This window comes from Plodia interpunctella, chromosome 24 (genome assembly GCF_027563975.2).
Source record: "Plodia interpunctella isolate USDA-ARS_2022_Savannah chromosome 24, ilPloInte3.2, whole genome shotgun sequence".
Lineage (NCBI taxonomy): Eukaryota > Metazoa > Arthropoda > Insecta > Lepidoptera > Pyralidae > Plodia > Plodia interpunctella.
In genome coordinates, this window is record NC_071317.1 from 1,722,640 (window position 1) to 1,736,828 (window position 14,189).

At 35.9% G+C, this 14,189-nt stretch overlaps 1 protein-coding gene across 2 annotated transcripts in view; it reads left to right on the forward strand.

Annotated features, from left to right (window-relative positions):
* LOC128680345 (homeobox protein HMX3-B-like) overlaps positions 1-14,189 on the forward strand; it is a 32,689-nt gene that overhangs the window by 4,254 nt on the left and 14,246 nt on the right. The window contains exons 1-2 of one of the 2 annotated variants that reach the window (XM_053763421.1): positions 3,251-3,367; positions 10,933-11,245. In XM_053763421.1, the coding sequence (XP_053619396.1) occupies positions 10,962-11,245 (284 nt within the window). In that variant the 5' untranslated portion in view covers positions 3,251-3,367; positions 10,933-10,961. Of the gene's footprint in view, positions 1-3,250; positions 3,368-10,932; positions 11,246-14,189 lie in introns of those variants that run through there. The other variant, XM_053763420.1, reaches the window with a different exon arrangement.

The window sequence follows — 14,189 nt, forward strand, 5'->3', positions numbered from 1 at the left end:
TATTACGGCTAAGAAGGCTAACGAAGCACGCAAGTGTTATAATGGATAATACGGATCACTCAAGTCTATAAGAATGTCTATTATAGCTGTTGACGTATAGCTACACAATCTGCGTCGATTCCTGCGTCGAAAAAAACAAAGTTCACAAACCCTTATAACCTAATGCCAGTTCCACAGTCGCCAAACAGTTCGCCAAACTTTGGCGGGTTCGGTATGCATTGCTTGGTTTTTCATTGTGGTAAAAAGCATTAATACAAACTACGCAATGTTCACGCATTCGCGTCGGCATGTGTCCGAATTCGGCGACAATAATGTGGAGTTGACATAAGCATGACGGAAGCATGTAACATTTCACGCGCTTTTATAAAAATATATAATTACTGTTATCGCCCGCTAGATGGCGCGAGATGGAACTAAATTGTATCATGCGGCGTGTGGTTTCCTGCTGGTTTAATTATATTCTCATAGTCCTAAAGTGTAAAGTGAGGATATTCACTTTGATGTCTTACGAGACGATCAAGGAAAGCCTCAACAGCCGAGAGGTAAAAACAGCTTTTCCAACGTATCGGTCGTACAACCACAGCGTATGAAGAGTAGAGTATCTGTGTGAAGATGTGAGACTGAAGGCCCTACCACGAAGCAAATACGTAGCACGTTACTAACGTTCACATGCTGTCTCTTTCCCATTTCGTATAAGCATCGTGTAAAAAAATCAATCGTAATAAAATAGAATTATGCTGTCAGAAGTAACTATTCTACGCCGACGAAGTCGCGGATGAACATCTAGTTGGTTAAAAGAGACTCCTACAAGACCAATTAGCAAAACGAATAATCTCGCAGCCTTCTGTGGTGATGTACAAAACATGGAATGAAGAGAAGAACACTTCTCTTCATTCCACCATTGAACGGAAAACATAGTGATGACTGAAAATCAGTTTTTGCTCTGGTGATGACTGAAAATCAGTGTTTGCTTTGGTGATGACTGAAAATCAGTGTTTGCTCCTTGAGCAATTCCCACCACTGAGTTATTGGCAATTTGTATGACTGCGCCACACATTGACGTCACGGAAACAATCTTATTATTGTTACTTATAGATGTGTATGTATCTAACATGTTCCAACTTTTAATTGTTTGTATTTGTCTCAGTTGATGCAAATAAACTTCTTATCTATCATCTATCTATCTAAGAGAAGTACGCACCGTTTATTTCTTACGGGTCCTAAAGAGCCATGGCTCATTGCTCCGTTGCGTTCCGTCACGTTGTCGTCTGTTGACGGATCAACGCAGAACCACGTAGAAATTCTATGAAGTTTCGAGTATGTGAGCGCACGTTAGTGTCAAAAACTATATTTATTTATTCGAGTACACTTAAAAAAGCGCAATAAAAACAGTACAATTTAAGTAGGTTATAAGTTTATGAACTACAACTACAATTCAAAAAACAGTGTACAGTCAAGAGCACATCAAGTTAACCTGCATAAACTTCGATTAGTAATAGCGGCGAGTTTGCAATGAATTTGGGTAGGTTGATGTGCTGTCGACTGTACATATACAGATCATATAAATAAAAACATAAAACTTACAGACCAATAGAAAACAACGGAGCACACCGCAGCCACTACTGCAGGGCGGAACCACACGCGACATAGCTTTATATCTGTACCAACATTATTGTATACAGTGACGGAAGCGCTCTGGGCGACCACACTAATTTCCCGTTCGCGCCCGGGGCCGTCGGCTACTATAGGGCTATTTACCCGGGCGAGTAAATAACCGGGACGGGCTTTTAAGCGAGGAGGACTCTTCCCTGCCCGAGGACGGAGGAACAAAATATAATTCGAACAGTGAACAAAACATATTTTTCTCGCTTCAAAGAAAATAGTCTATCGCTTTCTCAAAATGTCGCCAACGCACCATTGACCCGTATCTGGTTGCCGGTGACCATGGGTTGCAGTGTTTGCTTACCATTAGGCAACCCGTATGCTCATTTGCCACACAATCTCATGTATGTTCCCGATCACGTACAGCGTTGTGAAGCCGCGAAGACCGAGCGTAAAAGAAGCCTTAAAATTTTTAAGAATTGGCTGTCATTTTACATCCGGTCACCTGCATCAACCCTGCTTGGGGATGCCATTGCCTATCAGTTACCTGGGCTGCGTGTCCCTTAATCGCCTCGATTCTAAGGCGGAACCACACACCACATTTGGAAAAACAGTAGTTCTGGTTAACAAGCTTGAGCCCGTTTCTGTTTTTGTGTCCATCGGACCAGCGATACAAGCTTAGTGCTTACGCTTAGCGTGGACTGTTGTTGTCCAATTACCACCTTAGTAGTGAGTTGGGTAAATAAAATATTTGATACATTTATCTACTTAACAATTTAAAGCAGGACTTAAAGCATGATGACTTAACAATTAACAAGGGCTGGATTATTTGTTATTTGTAACAGACATTTGTAGGATTAGAATTAATGGAACCTGTAATATCAAAAATGTGTGCATACATAAATACATTTTATTAATTTAATCAGATGGCATGATAAATATGACAAAGCCCTAGTTGAAAGATAAAAAAAAAACATCTTTTCGTTCAAATACAGTACAGTAGTAGAGTGAAGTCTTATACAAAAACTAACTTGTAAAAACAAACATGAAATATTCACAATACGTGCAGAGGAACATCTCTCTCTAATTTCTGCATTCCCGGTGCATTCGAAGCTGTGACGCCGCGAAGCCCCGGGTCAGCGTAAAAAGTAAATTTTAATGCCTGTCGTATGTCTAAACTTAACCTTCCTTGGGAGTGCTGTCGTTGTCTATCAGTTGCCTAGCCTATGTCCCTTGGTCGTCTCGAACAACAACCACTACACGCTTAGATCGTGCAGACAACCATATAACAAATATAAAAAGTTTTCACGCTGTACTTATAACAGCGTATCTCAAAAACCTTTTACACAAAGAGCACTTAAAAAACATTGACTGTTACCATCTTAATGCTTAGCCGCGGTTAATTACCCAGCAAATTTAACATAAAACGTAGTAGTTTTAGCAATTCCCGGCTAAACACCACTTAATTCTGTTACTTACTATTGCTGAATCGATTCACCCCCAAAAATGTTACCGAAATCAAGAACCTTAACACGATTGGTTAAAGTTGATAATAAAATGTTGAAACTTTGGGTTTTTGTAGAAAAAGGATAGATATAGGGGTTGTGTTTTGTAAGGGGAGGTGCTGTATAGAATGCCGCCCCTTACGGCAAGGGTAGTTCAGTCGGTTCTGGTGACTGGCGCGAGGAAGGTCGGTCCGAAACGGGAGTGTTGTGTTTTCAATATTTATGTGTTTGTGATTTTTTTGAGGAATATTTTTGTAAAGGTATGTCATGATAATATTTTTGTGCTTTTTGTAAATTTGATTGTATGTTTTCTAACAGTTGTTTTATGTCTCGTGAAAAACGTCATAATTTGAATATTTTTATACAAAATTTGCGACTTCGACTGCGGTATATAAAAGCTTAGTCTATATGTGTATGAAATTTCATCATGAAGTTTATACGTTGCAAAGAAAGTACTTTTCTCAAACATAGATGTCTTAAATAAGATCAAACCAAAATAAATATAGATAACAAATATTGCCCGCGGTTGCACCAGCGTGAATTTCCCACGAAACATTTATTTTTAAGGGAGATAAGGTCCTACCTATACCCCATGTCCTTCAACGATCAAATATAGCTTAACTTAAGCATGAAATTTCAAGTAGATTGCTTGATTGGATAAAGTGAGTAAAAGAGGTAACAAACAAACGTACTTTCAAATTTGTAATATTAGTTGGGTTAGGATAGTTAATATCAGGATTAGGATATTTTATTTAAAAAATATTTTTTGAAATTGAATATGTCCGACGCTTTCAAATTATCTGTTGGTGATCTCAGAATGTGATACGGTTTTAGATTGTTCAAATGAAATATGATCTTGGTAAACCATATCCCCGCTAATATTTTATACTCGTAAATGAATAAGAAGGTATGTTTGTCTGTCTATAGGTATTTCTTTCATGTCAAAACAGGCAAGGAATTGAAATAATTTCAACCTTTTTTTTTGCAATTTTTTTTGTGAAGTACGCGATTTTTTTGGCATTTATTCAGAAACTAGACTTTATCCGCGGCTACGTCCGCGTGATTTTCCCACGGGAAACGGATTATTTTTCCGTTATAAAAGGTTGAGTAGATAAAGCGTGAATAGGCAACAAACAAACTCACTTTCGTATTTATAATATTAGTTAAAATAACGACTGGACCTTCACACGTCCATTTTTAAAACATAATAAATTATACACACAAATAAAACGATATTAAAAAACGCACTAAAATCCGTAGTGTAGTTTTAAAGATCTAAGCATACATAGAGACAGACAGACAGCGGGAAGTGACGTCTGTTTCATACTATGTAGTAATTTTACAACTACAAAATACTAGCACAGAAACTGCCTTAAAATATATCGTCGATATTTTTATACCACAATGACTTATTATGATAAAAGATTGCGGTAACACAATACTATAGATACTATCTGTGCGGGTGTGTGTTCGTTGATGCGTACGTAACCCGTAACCGATACTTTTCACCACCGATTAACGTTTTTTTCCAATACTTGATCTCAGTTTTCGTAAAGAACCACCTTTTTAAGGATTCACGTCAAAATATTTATTATCAAAGTTAATTGATAACGTGAGAAAGTGATTTGTATGTTTTTATATTTTTACTAGCCGTCCGTCCCGGCTTCGCTCGGTTAAGATCAATGAAAGGAATATATAGCCTATCTTCCTTGAATATTTTCGTACATAGAGGTAATATAGTTTAGAATACGAAAAAGGATAAGGATACGAAAAGTACAATTCATTCCGGTAAAAAGAACTGTTTCCGTGGGAAAATCACGCGAGCGGTGCCGCGGTTTGATGCTAACACTATCAATACATAGTATAAAACAAAGTCAATTCCCGCTGTCTGTCCCTATGTATGCTTAGATCGTTGAAACTACGCAACGGATTTTAACGCGGTTTTTTAAACTAATAGGTAATTTTAGTGATTCATGCCGAGGTTTCAGGTGTACAATTTATTATAGTTTTACCCGAGCAAAGCCAGAACCTGCTGCTAGTTGTAAATAAATTAAAGAGTAAACCTTGTAAAATTATTAAAGAGAGAACTACGTAAACAGCGACTTAAGCTGTTGCGTTTTTCCAATCTTTAAAATCCCTTCTTTCAGATTGTTTTGTTACCCATTAAAAAGTTATTTCCAATCTACGGCCACAAAGGCAAAGCCGCAAAAGGCAACAATTTAAATCAACATTAACTAACACCGGTCAAAGTGGGTAATGTCCGGTCAAAGTGATCAAAGACGGCTGGCAGATGGCCCGCGATACCATCGCGGCCGTTGCTTTACAGCCTGTAAACGAGGCTAACCCTTGAATGCTAATCGGGCTGCATTTACACCGAAGCGTAACACGTTACGAACGAACGTGTTCGATTATGTAAATAAATATATTAGGACAAATCACACAGATTGAGCTAGCCCCAAAGACTTGTGTTATAGGATACTAACTCTATACTATATTTATAACAAATACACATGTAAATAAATATCCAAGACCCGGGTCAAGCCCAGACTTTTTAGTGGTAAAGTGCTTTCCAAGCACTTTACCACTGCGCCACCGAGGTCGTCATTCATGACATGTCTTGTTCGTCAATGAAAAAATTAATTTTTGTCCATATGGAAGAAATTTTTGATAATACGATTATTATTTGTAAGAAACCAACGGAATTTTAAGATATTAGAACTCTCCATAGTCGTCTTCCTCATGGCTGAGGGTCGTGGTCATTACGTGGAATTAAACACATAATTAACAATTTTCTTGGCATTAGTAATGGAGTAGTTTGCCATTGCCTTCTCCATTTCATACACAAGTTAATAATCAACCAGTGTGCAGGTTTCCTCACGATGTTTTCCTTCACCGGAAGCAAGTGGTGACCGATGAAAACTACTATACATGAGTCAGATTGGTATACAAACTCATGTGGCACGAGTAGGATTCGAACCTGGGACCTTTTGATCTACAGGCGGACGTCTTACCCATTACGCCACCACCGCTATTAGATATTAGAACTAAACAGGCATATTTCGAAATTATTCAAAAGCGCATAATATTATTTTTTATGCTGCATTTCGGAACGAACGCTGCGAAGTAATGCCCAAACAATTTCATTTAATCGTTTATATATAAATAAGTATACAAACTATACAAGGTAGGTATATCGTATAATTAAGTAATGTTATTTACAGACAAAAAACAGTGACTTGGTCAAATGAATAACTTTCTAGTTAATTATCTATCTTATTATCAATAATTTTTTGACAAATTTTTGACCATTACATATTTATTTACATAACTTAGTACGATTAATTCAAATTCGGTGTAACATACGGCCACTGACCGGGCAAAGCGCATCTTAGTTGCACATCCAAAGGGTTGTAAAAATTTGACTTTGTAATGTTTACGACTAAACTTCATTTGAAAATTAAATAGCTGACAAATCGCTTTGTTAATTAATTATTTCTAAACAAACCGGGAACTTTCGACTGTATCTCTGTAGAAATAAAGCCTATGGCTAAATTTTTAAAGGGTTAACATTGTCACAGAGGTTTTTGGGTAATTTGGTGTTGGATAACATCAAAAACATGGTTTATTGCTTCCTGGTGATAAAATTATAATTTAATTAGTCGCGTGTTCGAGTTTTTTTTTAGGTTAGAAATAGACAATAGCTAACTTTTGATCATTTCCACTGATATGTGATTTGTTATATTGATTTTCAGAAGAATAAAAGCACATTGTACAATTTTTGGAGCTTGTTAGCATTTTATATAGCTAGTTGCCAGCCAAAAAAACGCCCTAAACGTATATTTTTGAAGTTTTAAGAGAAAAGATATATTTAAGATACTCTTGCTTTTGAAACATTGTCACTTTTAGCCACCAATTTTGTTAACAACGATTAGTTGTATTCATTAAATTAGCATTAATTTATAACCGAATCAGTTTTAACGCGAATAAGTAGCGTCTCGAAAATCGACCAATTTGCCTAATTAACTGGCTGGATCATGACTGGGCGTTGTGGTTCATGCTACACTAGTTGTTCAACCTGAATTTGCATTTATATTAAATAACACTCGAACACAGAAGAGATGGTATAACAAAAGCGCACGCGCAACGATTATGCCATAATATAAATACGAATAATAAATACGCCTGTATGTCTTATACCACTGGAATGATTTAGATGAAATTATGCCTATTAGTAAAACATTAGCAGGATAGTTACCTTTTCAATAATATAGGTCTTGGAAATTATTAATCTGTTATGGGTAAATACATCAATCACAAAAAAAAAATATTATGCTGTCAGAACTAACTATTCTACGAAGACGAAGTCGCGGGTAAACAGCTATAGTTCTTTACAAATGGACCTCATTAGGAACGGCAGCCGCCTAGATGATATTTGAATAGCAAAAGGCTCATTCATTTTTATTACCAAGGTGTGGTAAAGTTTAACTCACACGCACCATTTAGCGGCTTTGAATTGTATGAGTATTTTATACAAACTTTTATTTAGTTTCACCCATATCGTCAGCACACAAATCTTGCAAGTTAAATTTCAAGCAAGTTTTCTACTTGTTGTACAGAGTTGAAATTTACTACGCCGCTTCAGTTTCCATGACAATGCAATATGATAAGCATGATCTGATTCACTCAAGTACTCAAGGTCGGCTCCCAACAATGGAACTCCTCAACGGTTTATTGAACGGACAAGATCTTTTTGTCACGTGTCTTACTGACGCCAATAAAAGTTTTAAGTATTTTTTCTAAATAGAACTTTTACTTTTTGAAATATAAATAACTACATGTTGCCCGGGGCTTCGCTCCCGTGGGATTTTTAATAAAATGTAGCCTATGGCAATTCAACCATGAAACATGAAATGGTCAATCTGGTAGTGGCGTCGTGGGCCGGATCGTGAGGTTCCCTCTAATATGGTTGAGCTACGCGATGATTGACCCATGCGTTAACTCGTGATTGGTTGCTGCCAGAGGGAACTGGGAGGGAACTATATATTATTGCATCATACTTTTATACATTATTAGAAAAAAACATTGTAAGAAACAATAATGGTAAGCCCATCTGGCATGATAGGGACCAACACTGTTCAAATGAGTTTCTTTCGGTATTTCTTCTCAGCAGTGGTCGTTCCGAAATGCCAGTAGTTTGTATATAACTATTATACTACTACTATAATATAAAATAACTAATATAAAAATTGACTTTAAAAGTGCCTGTGAAAGTCTAATTTCGGAATAAATGATTTAAATTTGAATTTGAAACACGTAACACGTTATTGCGTCCAAATGTTAGGGTTCTCTTTTTTTACACGATGCATACACATTAGTAATGTGTTTACTTGTTTGTGTGTTTCGTAGGTATGCCATCTGTATAACAAAACCATTTATATAACTGTTATTAGAAATCCCACATGAGTCGACCATCGAATTGTCCTAACCACCAGTGAACACGCTAATATGGCTTTGGGAATAGCATTCGCTAATTTTTCATCGTTTTTACTACTTTTCCATTGTATACTGAATTATTTATGTGCGCGATTATTTGTAAATTGTCATTTGTTCGCGTTAGGCACATTAAATTGATTGGGGTCAAGCATGAGTCATGACAAAATTGGAACAGGCATATGTCCAACTAGTTTTAATAATTTCGTGTTATAAAAATGAAATAAAAAACTATGCCTTTGGGTCATGTAGCCCGTGGCCGCTATCATCGAAAGTATTCTGTTGGAGCTGGCCTCAGTCCGGCGCAGCAGGAAAAAGCATCTCTTGCGCATGCGATCCCATAAAAATATCCAATAAAAATACCCTATGTGTTAATCCAGGGTATCAGATACGTCAATAACAAATCTCATAAAAATCGGCCCAGGTGTTTGAGCGTGAAGAAGTAACAAACATACGCACGAACTTTTGCCTTCATAATATTAGTGGAATGGGATATTCAGTGTGTCAGAAAATCAGTCAATTCAAAATGCAGCAATTTGCGTTGAACGAGAGCGCTTGTCCGATATGTCCGTTTATGTTATATTGACGCACAGACAGACATTCGTGGCCACTTTAGCGGAGATATTTTATCTGACGTGTTATTTGCCATGTATTTTGACATTAAACATTTAAATTTCGTCGGAATTTGTGGCCATTTCAACATTAATATTAACTCATTATTGTATCTCGTTTCATTCGTTGTTATTCAATACTAGCGTCTCACCCCGGCTTTGCTCGGGTAAAACCATAATAAAGAGTAGCTTATGTCACTCCGGAAGGTTCCGTGCCTAATTTTTTGTCAATTAGTTAGAAAAATTACGTCATAATGATCGATATCATCACAGAACAAACTTTGCACACAAAATTGTATATTATTCTCTTAAATCACATCAAACCATTTATCTCAAAAATTAAATACGATTAAGTCAAAACCTTAAGATGAATCTTGGTGTTTATTTATTCAGGGTGGGGGCCTACCCTCCATATTAGTGTAATGCCTGGGGGACACCCCCAAATAAGCTTAGAACAATAACGCACTTAAGGCTTTGAATTATAAATAATGGTTAACATCTTACGTTGGAATCGGGGATCGAGTTTCTGACAGCTTTTTTATATATAAATATTAGAGGTAAGGTGGGATTATCTATTTTTGGATGTTATCTACTCGTAAGTAATTAAATGTTGGTTTAATGTAATTAATCTAATAATATAACTTTTTACATACATATGTAAAAAGTTATATTTTTAGGTACGTAATATGTACATAAATTATTATATTGAGGTTATAACATTTTGGACAGTATCTGATTTCGTAATTAATTAATTTCCATAGTTTTATCGGTCGCGACTAAGGGGTATTGAATCTTGACTGCTGATAGGCAACAACATTATTACTAAAGGGGTAGACGCCAGGCCGGCTGTCAGTCGTAAAATCGCAGCGGAATCTTTAAAAAAATGTTTTATTTTATAAGCGGCCCTGGGCTTCACACGACGACGATGAAAGATAGAGAAGTATTAGGAAGAAGAATTTTTTGGCGCGTTATTTCCTCTAGTTCCTCGCTCAATGCTGCGTCAGTACCTACATTGAGGGTTAATCTACAAACCCTAATAATTATAAATGCCAATACTACCTAATATTATAAATGCGAAAGTCTCTCTGCCCATTCCGCTTTCACGGCTAAACCGCTGGGCCGATTTTGATGAAATTTGGTATGCATGTAGTGAAAACCCCTTGTTCAAAAATGACTTATAATGGAGGTTAAAAATTTGTATCAAAGTACTGTCTTTTCCGCTTTCGCAGAGAAATTCACCCGGGCGAAGCCGCGGCCAAAGCTAGTTTCTAATAACTATTACTTCATTACAAAACTGTGTACATACATAATTGACCGAGCGAACGGGCGAGCGAAGTCTTCTACTTGGGGCAAAAATAAATTTTTTGTATGTATGTTTGTTTGTAACGCGATAACTTTCGCACCGTTGGTCCGATTTTGATGAAATTTAAAAAAATGTATGTAGGATATGCCAATAGAATTTTTGAGTTCGTGGGGCATCAAAATTGGTTCAGTCGTTTTTGAAATATTCACAATTAAAAAAATATATATATATTGTGTTCGCGAGGTCTAGGTTCGCGGCGAACAACTAATATAAATAAAATTATCTCTATTATTAGAAGAGTTCATCGTAAATAATTTCCCAAATTGCCAATTACTATACCTATTTTAAATGTAAATTGGCGAAGCTTACAGGCGTTTCCTTTCCATTTTAACAGCGTCATCACCAGTCTCCCTCATTTCAGATAACCGTACCATGAGACAGTGATACAAGATGAACTCCCCTGTGTCATCGCAAGACGAGCGTGACATCGAAGTGAACGTCGTTTCCGGGGCGAGCAGTCCCGACATCCCCTCTTCCCCTTCCAGAAAAGACCAGAAGAGTCCATTCTATGAGTTAAAGAAGGATAAGGGGGAAAAAGCGACTGGCAGCGCGCCATACACGAGTTTCTCAATAAGTTCTATCCTGAATCGAGATGAACCTAGAAGGGAGAATGTTCTAGAAGCTGCCTTGGCCGCCAACCAGTTCGGAAATGCCAATGACGCTATGCTGTCGAGGTAAGTTTTTGTCTGATAAATAAGAAATTGTTTATTTAACTCAGCACTATAGTATATCAATACGAATATATTCAATTCGAAATATTCATTTCAGACCGCTATATGATGTTAGTATATACTATATAGTACACTATATAGTATATTATCTTATACTATATAGTGTACTATTAACTTACACTATAATAACATATACTATATTAAATTAATAACTTCAAACTACAGTAATCAAAAATCAGACTTCAAAAAAAGTAATCCTTAAAATTTTGAAGATGAGGCTATGATTTTAGACCCGTTGCTCGTGTGACTTAACGTCAGGTCCTTCTTAGGAATGCTGTTGTTGCCTATTAACACTCAACGCTGTATGTCCCTTAGTGCCAGTTTCTCCCCTGAAAGTCAGTGATAAATTCGAAAAAGTTTTGAATTGATTATCATGCGGTTTTTATCAATTAACAGAGCATAATTCATGAGGTAAATACTAACTTTAACCTATAATATTGATTATTAAAAACAAACAGACATCAAAGCAGATGAAATCGAATAAAAGAAATTGAGTATTGCTGTGAAGTTGAAGGTTAACCTATGACTTTGAACCGAGTTTAAAATTACCGATAATTTCGAATCTCGATAACTTGGGCATTGTCGATTAATTACTTAAACTAGCCTCAAAGTGTTCGGTTATGCTTCGTTTACACTGAAAATTATACTTGAGTAAATGAATGCGCAAGTTGTGTTACTAAATTTGAATGTATTCTGCGCTCGATTTTGATATTAAATATATTCGACCAAGCATCAAAATATATCCTTATAAATGTTATATAATAAAGTCCTCTGCCAAGTCAGTTTGTTGGCGATAAACTCAAAAATTACTGCACAGATTTTCATGCGGTTCTCACCAATAGAGAGTGTGATATGTTAGGTAGGTTTACGTATATAATTTTTTTTTTGTTTTATCCAAGCAAAGCCCGGACGGGCCTCTAGTTTTTAATAAATTCTGAAATTAGGCATGGTAGTTTCATATAAACTAAATCAAAAGGTATGTACATTATTACATGAACATTATTTATGCGACTATTGCATAATAAATCCTTTATACATGGAATGTTGTTTCTGTAATTTGTAAGTTACAAGTATATACTCGTAACTTACAAATTACAACTTACACAACTCTGTACAGCGATATCGCTGTACAGAGTCGTGTAAGTATTAAATAGTTCATTGAAGAATAAAGATTAGTTTAGAAGCTCGCCCAAGTTAATACTTATGCAAGTGTTCAGTTCCAACGCAGCATCATTTGAGTATCTCGTCTAATGGCGGTGGTAGATCGATGGGGCATTGTCTGAGAGTGGTCGACGAAAGTGGCTGTTACGTAACTAGTCTAAGATAGGTAAAATAAGCTTGCCACTAGTTTAGTTTAGTAACATGCTTAGTAACTGTACTCGTGTTAAGGTTTTGTTAAGATTTCGCGACAGAATTTTGTTTAAAATCAAAAGACAAGATCGTATTTTGTGTTATAGTTATCGGATTTTAGGATTGGTTAAACATTCTAATTTTATATTTATAAAACTACAAAAAATATATTTAGACGAGAGATATAAAATTTTAGGGTTAATCCTAACTAAATCAGAAAAAACCTTATACATCCAACACTGAATGGAATAAGAACTCAAAACAACGTATTACGTTACATTATAAGTGATATTACATCGAATAACGTCTTACACTGAACAACCCAAAAATATCATCAAATCTAAAACCCAATACGCACAGCAAAAGGCGAAATACGCCGAAAACTAACAAACATAATAAAAACAAAACCCTTACTGATCTTTTATCCGCTTAATACGCTAGGGCTACATCATTACCCGACCTAATCAACTCGAGACTTACAAGAAGTAGTTTTCCCCTTTTACAGGGTTCCAACGACGCTTTTATCTGGCAACACAAGGCATAAAGTCCAAGAAATGGGGTAGAAGACGGGCCCGGCTATTTGCCAGCAAATTAGGGAAGATGTCGTGTTTGACATGTCAACTCCGCGTTCCGTACGCCATGATGAAACGTTATTTTATTTGTCTGTGTAGGTACCTAATTTGTTTGTTTTGTTGGTTATTTATTGGTGAAGTGGTCTTTGAAAGTATATTATTTTGTTTCTAATGTAATTTAGTATTATATAATTATAAGTGAAATTGGACCTTTGGCTTCGACGCTCAGCGGCTTAGGATGTAACCGCGGAATCGTTCAGGTGAAAGAGTGAGAGAGAATTAATTAGTGACTCAACAGATTGTTCCTTTGTAAATATTTAAATAGATCCGAATAATTAGGCACATTTTTCTTTATTACAACAGAAACACATTGCGTAAATGCCTGACTACATATATTTTACGTTAAAGCCCTCCTATGCATCTTTTTATATTTGTTTTGAGATGCGCATTTTAATTAACAAGCAAGAAAATCCAAAAGAAATTTTAAAACAAATACCTAATGTAAACATCTTTTCTTCCCACTTCGTCCCCTTAATTATTTGCAGTGACGACGGACATTTTGTACACAGTGTAAACGATCTGTCACTGTTCCCGCCAAATCCTGACGTTTTAACTTTTTTTCTTCTTATTTTTTCTAATCTCGATGTTTATCCGTGTTCCAGCCAGATTTAAACGGCTAATTAGGCGATTTTAAGGAAAAATTGCGAGTAAACGGCTGTGTTATTTCGCTTTGTAAATTAAGAGAGTAAAGTTTTTCGAGTTGTTTTTTTAGTCGCTAATTAGTGATAGACAAATGAGAAAATCTTTTTTTCTCAATTGTTAATGTTATGAGCAAATATGTTTAAAGAAATTTCTTAAAATACAAAATTATAATATACTGACTACATGTTTTATTTCATGTAATTGAATTTTATTTATTATTTATCAAATATTTAAAGATTAATACATAAAGATTCTTATAAAAA